The following is a 12,906-nucleotide window of genomic DNA, read 5'->3' on the forward strand; positions in this document are numbered from 1 at the left end:
CATCAAGTTGGCACGTCTATTACAGCTGAATGCGGCGATTACTATTTTGTTCAGCAAAACGCCTCACAAACGTATTAAGATCAACAGCTGTAGTGCATTTTGATTCAATGCTGAGTACAGCCAAACTTGACATTCTCTTCTCTGTCATTGTAGACCGCAACTACCTCATTCCTTCAGTGCTTGGGTCCGAAAGGCTTCTCGTTTTGCGCCGTCCCCCCGTTCAAGTGAATTCGCCACCAATCATATTTCCACTCTCGCGCCAGGACCGGGGGAGGGGTTACATGACGTGCATCTTGTGCTGCATTCACTTGCACTCGGACATTAGGGACTTTCTCTCATAAATGTCCGATGAGCCACAACTTTTCTTTCAAAACAAAGATGCCAACTGGGGTGGCAGCTGGGGTGGCAAGGCTATTGTTTAGGGTGGCAGTTGCCACCCCATGCCACCCCGGTAGATCCGCCCCTGCATACGTCATCTCACATAATTCAGAGCTGATTGGCTGTAAGTACGTGTGCCGCGAAAAGTGTGGTGTGTGAAGAGGAGGAGAGAGAGCTGCAGTGAGGCGTCCTAAAACCCGGAAATAAACTGCGCATGGCTTCCCTCCACAAAAAAGCAATGATATTTCTCCATAGGATTTTAGAAAATAGCTCCAAATAAGATCTGTGGGAAACAAACCTGTTAGATAAATGCACGTTTTGTTCAGCCGGATAATATCCACATGTCTATCCTACTTTTATAATTTTCGAATCATAAATCTATTGATTAGATCAGATTTATGATAGACTTTTGAAACTACAAGAACATAAGGAGGACTTTTACAAAAAAGTAATAGAGATTTTTGTCCAGAAGGATAGGCAAATGGACTTCATCTTCATGTCAAGGTAAGACTGCAATTTGATTGAAAATGGGATCTTACTAAGAGAGAACAATTCAATATTTAAATGATACAATTACATTTTTTGGGTATCCTTTTGTTGAACTGTCTGTTTAAAATTAATTGAAGCATCAGACAAAAAAAGCTTTTGAAAATAATATGATATTTTGAATTAGGTCAAAATATAATATTTGTAAACCTGAAGAGTCAGAGCCTCACCAGCCATGAACCTCACTGCAGAAGCTTATATATAGACATCTAAGTTTTTTGTGCCCCACCACTTTTGTACATATAAAAACGCCACTGCCGATGAGATCATTGTGCAGGAGAGACGGAGCTTTTCCAACGATGACGTTGTGCAAACAGCGATCGCGGTACTATGTTACGTTAGAAATGCTAACTTTTGGTGAATTTAGGAGAAATATACAGACGCAAATAGACAAACTATAGTAAAATGAACACTTAAATGTGTATTTTGTACGTTTTCCTTCCAAAAGCCTGAAAGAAAACATGTTATGGAATCAAAATAGCACAACATCTAAAAATTGACCAGTGCATGAAAAACGATGTTTTTGCCTGCCGTGTCTCGCCTTTAACAAACAATGTATGCGGCTCGTATCGCTGACAGCCGGGCCCGGCCCGGCACCGCCTTTAAAAAAAAAATGTAAACGGCTCCATCCCCACTTTTGGCAGCACCCCCTGAGCAAAATGACTTCCCGCGGCTATGGCATATCGCGATTATCATCACGACACCATATATCGTGCAGCCCTATTTCACATACATTATGTGTTTGTACTCCCAAGCCCACAGAAAATTAGATTCAACAATCCTACAATTTGAATAACTTGTTAAAATGAAGACACTCACAAAGTTCATACATTTTTTTGTTGTTTATTTCTTTCTTCAAGTTACAAGGGAAGCACATTTATTTTTTGCTTTTTAAAAATCAGGGATATCTTAACTTGTATCCTGGAGAAAGGGCTTAAAAGAGGAAAATAAAAACATTCAAAAAAATTATAGGCATCAAATATATGTGTCTTATTAATAAAAAATACATAATACACTGATGAATTCAGATGAACCAGGCTGGACAGTGGTTTGTTTTTTGTTGCAAACAACAAATAACTGTGGCATCTTGTAGTCCTAAAACCTACATCGACATATATTTGGTGACCGAGGCTAATTAGAGCCATTTTAACGGGGCTGTTTGACAAATACCATTTTAGACATGCTAGTTTTACCAACCTATGTTAACTACCAAATATACCCCTCGGGCAAGAGAGCATGGAAGAGATATTAATTTCCTTTTTATAAAAGGGATTATTAAATTGCATTTCTGAATATAATCACATTCTCTCCAAACAAGAATTAGCCCATTTTAAATGGCGATAAAGTAAGATTCAGATTTTTGTTTCCTTCCAGAAATAACACATAATACAAACTGATCTGCACTGCGGTGAATGCATGTTACAAACATTTACCAAGCGTTAAGCCTGCGCTACAACACATACCAGTGTACCATCATAAGATTTAACAGTAATCCGTCACTGGCTCTAGTAACGCCTCCTCCGCACATACAAGCACAACCTCTCCTGGGCTAAAGCTCTTAAACTGTCCTCTGAATAGGGAGAAACTTTGCCTGGATTTAAATTTGAACTAATCTGAGATTCACTAGAGTTGAACACTTTGAAGATTTGTTTTTAAATTCTTCTTCTTGCTAGGACTCATTATTCTCGAACCTTGTTTTTTGGGGTAAACATAACTACGTTTCTGGATCCATTAGATTTTGGTCCCACCATTTTGAAAAACAACAGGCCATCAACAGCATGACAAAGAAAATGCGACAGCGTTGAAAGGCTAAAACAAAGAGCACTTCTGTCTGACAACGTAAATCCGCTTTGATGGACACATTTGCATAAGAAGGGGGTTCAGGTGGAGCAGGGGTGCAATATGTCTTTGAAGGATTTGATTCCACAAAGAGTCATCCCACGGACAAAGATGTATTAATTCTCTTCATCGATACAGGACAATTAGTCTTTAAACTACTGTGTTATATAAGTATTAAACAATACATTATGATAGGATTCACCAACCGCAAAAAAAAAAAAAAAAAAAAACTATCCCTACGCAAGTCAAACACCTATTATAGTTCAACACAAGCAATAGGCAAGTTATTTAGTTCAACAATTCAACAAGGACCTGGATAATCTGCAACAAACCCCGCCCCGGCTCACAGGCGCCCTCCCCATTTCTACAGCTCCACAAAGCCCTACACAACTTTACTTCGGTGTCATGCCACAATATACAAAGATGCTCAGAGAATGACAAACACTTTCCTAAAACGGAGAGAAAAAGGAGATGGGTGTTGAAGAGGAGAAGGACTGTGAGTCTTCTTTTGTGATCTATTCTCAGGGGTCACTACAACACAGGTTTTCAATATGACATGGTTCTCCCTGGATTACATTCATGCATGCACACACACGCACATACTAACACACACCTAAAGTCACACACATGCTGTGGAGTTGTGTGGTTGATGCATTGGTAGTTTGATGGTGTGTGTGTGTCAGCAGGTTTGCACAGAGGGCAATCCTGTCAGAGAGGCTGTCTGCAGCCACACCAGTCTGTACACGACGGACAAAGAGTGACCTTCTGCTCCTCTGAAGTGATGATTGTTATGGCAACTCCTCAGGGCAGCAGTGTCAGAGACTAATTAAAAGGTGACACTTAAAACAAAAAATGTGAGTTCACACTCTTTTGTAGAAGAGACTGCTTAGAAATTGTGGATTTTCATCCTGCAGTTCTCTGTCAGAGAAGGATGCTTGATGATGCAGTTAAGTGTTGAACAAAGACAAAAATAAAGAAAACTTGAGCATGTTATGTCAGTCCTCTTTCCTCGTGGGTTGGTCTCACTGCTCAGCAGAGCAGCGTGAAAGCCTTGATCGAAGCCACCAAAGATCTTGGAAATGAATGAGCACTCCTTTCTGATCTAAACAGACCCTCAGGGGGGGGGGGTCTGTTGGGGGTTGGGGGGAGGAGGGCAAAGGGGCAGGTGGTCATGAATTCCTAAGTATGGGGTTAATATTCTGCAATATCATACTGCAAATCCTTGTGTAGCAATAAAAATCCTTGTGTTGCAGTAAAAAATTGTCTTGTTTAAATATGAATATAGTACTGAGTTTCTGCTCTTTAGGGAATCACAGTCTGTTGTGAGGCGAAGGTCTTCCCCTTCACTACAACTCCATGTCCTGAGCCTCGTCCTCCGAAAAGTCTGACATGGAGCTCTCGGAGGAGGAGTCGCCCCCGTGCTCCTCCTGCTCCTTTAGAGCCTCCTCTGTGGCGTACTTCTGGATGTACTCTGAAAAAAGACACATAAGGAGGTGATGTGCTCTCTTAGTCACAGACAACAACATGAAGTACAAATGTTTTTACCTCCTGACAAAAACAACTTAAACTCAAGGTCCAATTACTAAAATGTTCTGGTGCTTTCAAACTTATCACACAGTCTACTTCAGTAGAATTTTCATGGAGATATTCGAGGAATAAATCTATTAGGCTTGGCTTTTGAGTCAACAAGGATACGAAGTCGCAAGAGATACGAATGGAAAGTTTGGATCTCTAAATGTTCCAGGCTATTGAGCAAAATATGCTGAAGAACGTGCGATACAAAATGCATTTTCATGTTTATGTAATTAAAAATAAAATGTGTGCATGAAGCATGTGACCTAAACATCGCTCTAGCTTCCACTCCACTGTAGAGAAAATAATGATAATACAAAAGCATCAGATTTGGATATTTCTGTGGGCTGCAGGTAAAAGCTCCACAACGTTTTTGTCATCTCATGTTTTTTCCAAGTCTGGTGTTATTTAACTAGTACAATTACTACTTTTGTTACAATATAGCATTTATATTCACGTGCACACATATCCTCTGCAGTATTCATTATAGTGTTGTCTGTTCTTTAATCTAAACTGTTGCCACATCTGATATTCCGTTAATGCAGAGAATATACCCTACCCTAACCATTAACATGTTTTTTTTGTATCTCAACCTCTCATCCACCACTCCAGATTCCCAGAGTTAGACACTGGGGTGTTACCTTTGATCTTGTGTTTATAATCCTCCGGCCGGTGCAGGTACATGGCGGCTGCGTCCCCGTTCAGAGGATCGATGGGGTTGGGGTAGGCGAGCAGCTGAGGGAGGAACGACTCAAAGATGTTGGTGAGGTCTGGTGGGGGTGGAGAAAAGATTAGTCAGCACAGAGAATAACAAAACTACAGAGAAATATCAGCCAGCTGTACAAGCTGATCAACACAGAGTCGTTCCATCATGAGTGTAAAAACAACATGATCCACTAGAGGGCTCTCTTGTAATGAAATTCAAACAGATGTAATGCTGTATTGTTTTCATGTCAGGCATAATCAATCTCAGCAATGGAAGCTGTACTAATCTACAGTTACTTCAACCTTGCAGTATGTATACATTTATGATGTACTGTATTTTAGACATTTTAGATTTTATAGACTTAAAGAAAACATTGTCTACAGAGCAGCTCCAGGATTTAGACTTATAAGACTGATTTTTGGCTTTAAAAGAGATGAGTTCAGCCTCACAAATATTGACTTAACCTCCCACTATGGAAATAACATGATGTAATTGTTAATTTAGATGGTGCACCCTTTAACACTGTTTACAAAAGAGTGGCGTGAGCAGTACATTAGCAGCAGCTTCACTGCACTGTCTGTCTACACAGGATGCGTTCAGGCACATAGAGTGTAGGTCTCCTGTGTTTCAGCAGCGCTCAGAACTTATCACACAAGGACTTTTAGTCACACTTGGAGAAATGGAAGAAACACTAGAATAGTTATTGGGTTTGGGAGGCTTTCTGAAGATTTTTCGACCACTTGTGTGTGTCTGAATACATCGTTGTCAGCTGTCATTGACGATCTGTCAGCCTGAAACAACTTTCATACATGTCAAGGTTTTTGTTTGTACGGATGAATATTAATTAAATATCATGTTGAAACTTAATTCAATTATATTATGTTGCTAAGGATTCAAGAACAAGATAATGTTGCTACTTCAAACCCATATCAAAAAGGTCTGCAATAAAGTAAAGTTCAATCTGTCAAATTACAGATACATTAGAAACTTCCTATCATCTGCAGCAGCTAAACTATACCTTCACTCAATGGTCCTCTCCCACATCAACTACTGTCTGATAAGCTGGCCTAATGCACACTCTACAGCTCTAAAACCACTGGAATCACTGTATAAACAAGCACTCAAAACACTAGACAAAAAGCCATTCCGGTATCATCATTGTCACATTGTTAAAAAGTATAATCTGTTCAGCTGGGAAAATCTCATAGTTTACAAAAAACATCTGCTTAGTTTATAAGATCACTCGTGGGTTGGCTCCTCCTCCTCTGGCTGGCTTCATCAGCCTAAAGTCCACCTCAACCAGGGTTACTAGAGGTGCGGCTAGGGGAGACTGCACCATCCCATTTAGGAAAAGCGCATTCAGCCAGGCTGTCTTTTCATTCCATACATCCCATCAATGGAATTCAATACCACAACCAAAAAGAGAATCCTCATCCTACTACACATTCAAGCACAGTATTAAAAAGTGGCTCATTGAAAACCAACAGTGTCAGCACTGATGTGTGGGTGTAGGTGTGTGTATGAGTGTGTATTGTAAATGTTTTATTTATTTATTATCATGACTTGCTCTTATCTGTATTCAGTGATGTCATCTATTGTAAATATGTACAATGGTATAACAATGTTGTGGTATTTGTATTATTGCTTTTAGGATGTCTATCACCATCTGGCAAAGGGACTATCGATGAAAACTAGCCTTTTGGCTGATTTGAGTACTTTTACATGTTTTTAATATGTTGATTAATGTACACTGTCCCTTGTTTTAAATAAATAAATTCAAGCTCTTCAGTCTGTTAGTCATCATAGCTAAAGATTATTTTTGTATCTGTCAGTGCTGAATGCATGACCCCAATATAAGCAGCAGTTTAACTAGAAAGTGAGATGCTCTGCCTGAAGCTGCACGGGACAGGTATAAGCTGCTCGCTTTGTTTAATGGCAGAAGGTTTATCTTCAGTGTGGCAAAGAGCTGTGGCTGTGACCTACCGTAGAGAGCTGTCCATGTCTGGTTAATGACATCTAAACACACAGTTCCTGACCTGAAGAAAAAAAGAAACACTGTTAGTACAACATATATAGACCCACAGAGGTTTGGGTGACATGAACATAAGGAGCTTTGCCTCCATAGTATAAATATTTCTTAAGGTAAGGAGGATTTACTACAGACAGAACGCATACAATTATGAATTTGCATTGAATGGATGCAACAAATATCAATCGAGTATTTTCCATGTAGGTTGTTCAAATAAGTATACAAAGCTGTAATCGCTGATATCTTAAATACTGTAGGTCAACTTACGCTTCATCAATGTTGGGATGAAAGATTTTATTCATGAATCCTGTGAACAAAGGAAGGCAGGTTTTAATTGTTGTTCAGTAAAATCTAATAAGTCAGGCTTTGCCACAAGGCTAAATATTCATACCTATGGATGGAGATTTGAAGGGGTATTTATCTGGTAGGTCCACTCTGACCTTCCACACTCCTCCTTCGTACGATGCTGGAAATAATTTGAATTAAAATAGATGTATCAATAATCCACACTGGAACACAGGATGTTAAAAGTAATGTTTTAACTCAAAAGGAACACTGACTCGACCCTGATTTAAAGCACCTTACACTGATGTAATGCAGATTAATGAGAGGAAGAATCAATGTAAAAATCTACAAACTTACATCCAGGTGGTCCGTGGAACTTGACCACAAACTCATTCAGTCCACTCAGGATGGTGACCTCATGTTTGCTCTCAATGCTGATGTGTGGTTAAGGAAAAGGCAAAACAAAAACACGAGCGACAGAAACACCTGTTCGACAAACATTTATCAAAAACATGCTTGTGTGTCAACATTTAGGGTCAAAATGCCTCCGTCTGACTCTGTAAACTGGGCAGAGGTCAAACTGGATCGACAACATGAGATCAATAATGCAGTGTCAGACAAGCTTAACCCACACAACAGGTTACCTTAACAGCAAAATAACCTCACACTCAGCACAGGATAACAGCTGATTAAACATGACACTATCTGCCAAACTGTCAACAACCACCAACTACACTACAGGTGACATTGATGATGACAACTTTTCCTAAAATACAGGAAAATACTCAACTTAATGTAAAATTCAAACTATTCATCCCTACTGTATAATGACACTTTAAAAGGCTAATTTCAGTAAGCGTACATAGAGCTCTAAGGGAGACTGATGGGAAATGTCCTCTGAGTGCAAGTAAAGAGAAGATGGAAGGAGACTTGGGTGGGGAGGATGTGTCATAATCACAGTGTGTGAGGACACAAAGAGACGTGAGGCCATCTTAAATGTCTGAAAGAGACAGACAGATTGAGCGTATTCAGTTAACAACTATTTGACTCTGGCACATTGACAAAAAACCCATGCTGCTCATCTCCCGGTCATAAATCTTACAATGCAATGCACATATTCTCATAATATTTAGCATGCCAAAGTAAGATTTAGTATGTCCCAATTTAGAGTACGTCAAGTGCAGTATGCCAAAATTACCAGGATGTCCCACTAAATCTGGTTGCATTTTGCAGAATGCAATGCAGCATGCTTTTATGGCTGTTCGGACCCACAATCCGTTGCACTGCAGATATATAAGCAAGAGGGTTGAATTAAAACGCCTTTACATTTGAAGGCAGTAGTATGTCCCAGGTGACTGGATACTGCATGTATCAGAACATACTGCTTCAGTATTTAATACAAATTATTTATTTATTTAAGTATGTGATTTGGAAAGTTACCCTTCCATCACCTCTATCCAAACAATCTTAAATAAAATAATGCTCGGATGCTAATTTAGCCAAACTGCTGGAGCAAAAATAATAATGCAAATAGCATGTTAGGAGAGAAAAAAACTGTAAACCAGAAAAGAAAGCTGGAAAAGCTAGTGACTGAATAGAAACAGTTTTCAAACCACTGAGCAAGGTTTCTGAGGCAATGTTTGTCATTACTTTTTCATATACAGGCTTGTTCAGTGTGAACACTTTCCTTAATGCGATTACCCATGGATTCTTCATAGAAACCCAAGAATATGCTCACTCAAGAGGAATATAGCTACACAAGGAAAATCCTTTATTTTTAAGAAAAATATCCAGTTACCCAGTTTGTAAGTTATTATTAAACCTAGTTTTCAAGACATTTACTTTGTCAGCTATTTTACGATCTGTGCAATTAAACTACAACATTAAACAACAATATATGCAGCATATATATGATCATTCCCAATGTATGCTATAAACTGATGAGTGTGTCCGTTTGTGAGGACAATAAATTACATGTTACTTAAATTAAACTGACAGCAGGAATGGCAGCTGTGAACTGTCACAGCAGTTCAATCTAACATATTGGATTTAATGGCACACTATGAAACTATGTCTGGCATCTCCTGTTAAACAGTGGTGTACACTCAGGATTGGAAACTGGTGAAACGAAATCTCCAACAGCAAAACTGATGGATCCTAATATGTTTTTCTCTCGTGCCATCCACTATCTATTCTTAGATCTCTCATACATACTTTAAAGTGGCATCAATAAAACAAAACAATAATAATAAAAGCAAAAACCATCAGCTTTCTTTGTATTGACCTTTGTTTGCTTGTTTTGTGGACAATTATAATTCATGCTGGTACAAATAATGACTATGTTATCTTCTCCATGTTTACTAGCTTACCTTCATTTAGTATTCCTGCACTTGAGCATGTTACTTGTCCCTACTGGTAGGAGCACACAAGTATTACACATCTTAACAGTCTCAGGTGTGGGTCATTATTAATGGGAAAAATAATAATAGTCTCAATGACTTGTTATTGAAGAGATTAAATAAAACATGTAAGGAATAAAAGGAAGGGTACAAAATATTATTAAAATTATGAAAATGACTGACTCAAGGAGCAAACACTTATATCTCCCTTACATATATGTCTCCAATACATGTTGGTTTGTATTAAGTCACATGTATTATTATTAAACCAATTAAGTCCACATTGTGTTTTTTTGTACATGAAATACAATTGTTGCCATCACATACTCAACTATTAAAAACTAAAGCTTTATATGCAGTAATATCTATGCAATCTGTAGTTATCTTTTTTAAATGTGATCAATTGATCCAAATTGTTGCCGATTAGTTTTCTTTTGACTGACTAATGCACTAGCTAATTTATAATAATATAATATATTTATTGAGCTGTTTCAGTACTAGCTGCCACTCTATTAAAAAAGGCCTTAGTTCCTGTTATCAACATGGTCACCCACTCAGCATCAGTATATTTTAATGCCCCCCCCCCCCAATGCATGGACAGGATGTCCCGTGCCCCCCTCCCTGCATGCACCCCTACAGCACGCTTGTTTTTCCTCGATCAGCTGTATGTGGAGCCCCGCCCTCTACCATGTTCCGGATGGTAACAGTCTGACCAATCAGAGAGCAGCATCTAGCTGCAGGACAAAAACAAAACAATTCTGCTCACGCTGTCAGAAATCCTCTCATGCAAACTTTAGCTGATAACTGCAAATAATTACCAATAGTACCAAATACAAATAAAACATAAACATCATGTGACATCAAAAAGTGGTGAGAACAAAAGTGTAATTAAATAAAAACATATCCATTGGCGTTTGTTTCCCTTTTCAGCGTCGTTAAAATTCTATAAAAATATCACAAGTCGTTTTATTTATTTTTGAATCGTTTGTTGAAAACACGCCAATCGTGATGTATTCACTATAAATAAAATGTGAGTTTTGTTTATCGACAATATGAAACATGATTGTGTTGTATTGAGACAGCAATTTTGAAGGCACAAAAGGTCAAACGTGGTTATCTAACGTTAATTAATGTAGTTGGCTGTTGACAAAGATCGTCTCCGTTACGCTACATTGACCTTATTTGTTCTCCCTTCGTGGTATCATGCTACACAGCTAGCTCCCGTGACGTTAACGTTGCTAAATCGTGAAAAAACAAACGTCTGTCCCAAGAAGCATTTTCTAAATGCTAAATATTCCTCGCCAGTCTTTCACATTGTGTTGTCAGTCCGGGGGGACCACGTATCATTGCCTAACAGGCTAACTTATCGCTTCCGAGCCAAGGCTAACAACGCTTATAGCTAACACAGAGTTTCCAGCCAGCGTTGTATTGCGACAGATCCCGTTGCTAATTCGATTGATAAAAACAAGAACACCATCGCTTATGTATTAGCAAGCTAACAATGGCGAGTGACTTCACATAAATAACGTTAAATGTGTAGCTTCCTCGCTATACTGCTAACTGAATAGTTAGCTAAGGTGGCTAACGTATGCCAACCCCGCAGAATCTAAGGTTAGACACAGAGCTAACCATTAACATCCAACTGTTTAGCATTACACACTTTTAACCAAATCTATTAATATCACAAAGCTAGAACATAATATACATCATTGTAGCAGCCATCGGGACCAAATACTGTCATTTATCAACATAATAGAGCTGACAAATGATTATAAAAGAAGCCTAGTTGTGTATTTAGGCTTGTTTATGTTCAGAAAAGGATACAGTTTCACCACGTCGGTATCCATTCGCCTCTTGCCCGGACTTGGAGACGACATTTTTGTATTCCTTTCAGAAGTGATTTAAAAATACTGCGACGATAAGGCTACCTCAACCTTTCCGCTTGGAAATTCCTACAAACTCTCAAAAGCCTTTCCTTAATGTCCATAAACAAGATCCTAACTGCAACATCGCCCACTTTTCCTCAACGGATCTTCAGTGTTTCTGCTCCAGTGTCCTGTCCTGAAGACTGACATCAACCTCCAGCCACCAGACTGCGAGAGGAGGGTCTGAGCTATAGAAATACACCGCACAGAACACACTACACTGTTAGTGAGTCATCAAAGTCAGCGAATAAAAGTGCTGTGATCATACTTTTAAAGATGGAAGTCGATATTTTAAAAAGATGTATGCAGATGTGAGGGTTTTTTTCTATCTCATCTGGTGAAATAGTGTGCAAAGTAAAAGTGCTTGCCTTTCTATTATTGCCACATCTATGACAAAATGAATTTATAGGAAGGCTGCAAAAAACACTTTAGGCCAAAGTTGTGTTTTTTCGCAGTCATTTTAGCGTCTTATCTGACTTTAGTTTGGTAAATACCCATCAATTGGTGAATAATTAACATATCTAGTACAGTCAGAAAAGGACACAATATGATCAAAGTAGACACATAGCTTAATAAAAGTAGCATTGAAACATGTAGCTCACTCAAGTAATTGCTGATTTAAGAAACATTATCAAACCCGCAATAACTAAATATAATTTTTTTTCTTTCAAAATACAAGTACTTAATTATTTGCATCAAAAATATATAACCATATATAAATCTCTAATTATACAATATGGCTAATTCCAGAATCATGAGTGGATTATAACTAGTGAGGCATTAATGTGTTCATAATTTTAATATTGCATAAGTGGAGCTGACTCATCACATATGCTGATAGGTAGTCTATAATAATACATTATAATTCATTAGTTAATTGTATCAGTTTTGTAAATCTGTATACAACTAAAGCTGTTAAACATTGTGGAGGAAAAAGTAGTTACAATATCTCCCTCTAAGATGTTATTGAACAGAAGACGGGAGTAGCATAACATAGAAATACTCAAGGAAAGTACTACAGCCTTAAAATTGTACCTAAAAAACAGACTGAAAACTCATCTTAGAGTCTCCTGTTGTCTCTAAGTGTAGCACTTGAGTTAGATCAGCATATTTCATTATTATTGGTGTATTTGATTCTACAACTTTTTGAATTGTACTTGGTGTAATTTCCTTTGCATTAAATTGTCAGATATACATGTAATGCTGGATTCCCAAATCATAAATGCC

The 12,906-nt window shown here is 38.3% G+C and overlaps 1 protein-coding gene across 1 annotated transcript; it reads right to left on the reverse strand.

Annotated features, from left to right (window-relative positions):
- Positions 1–1,751: 1,751 nt before the first annotated feature.
- Positions 1,752–11,871, reverse strand: LOC117545757 (ubiquitin-conjugating enzyme E2 H-like). Its single transcript, XM_034215704.1, has 7 exons — positions 11,579–11,871; positions 7,713–7,789; positions 7,462–7,536; positions 7,338–7,377; positions 7,025–7,077; positions 4,977–5,105; positions 1,752–4,234 (listed from the first exon to the last, which is right to left on the reverse strand). Exons 1-7 carry the CDS (start codon positions 11,629–11,631, stop codon positions 4,110–4,112), a joined length of 552 nt encoding a protein of 183 aa, XP_034071595.1. The 5' UTR covers positions 11,632–11,871; the 3' UTR covers positions 1,752–4,109.
- Positions 11,872–12,906: the final 1,035 nt, after the last annotated feature.

Source organism: Gymnodraco acuticeps, unplaced genomic scaffold, assembly GCF_902827175.1.
Source record: "Gymnodraco acuticeps unplaced genomic scaffold, fGymAcu1.1, whole genome shotgun sequence".
Lineage (NCBI taxonomy): Eukaryota > Metazoa > Chordata > Actinopteri > Perciformes > Bathydraconidae > Gymnodraco > Gymnodraco acuticeps.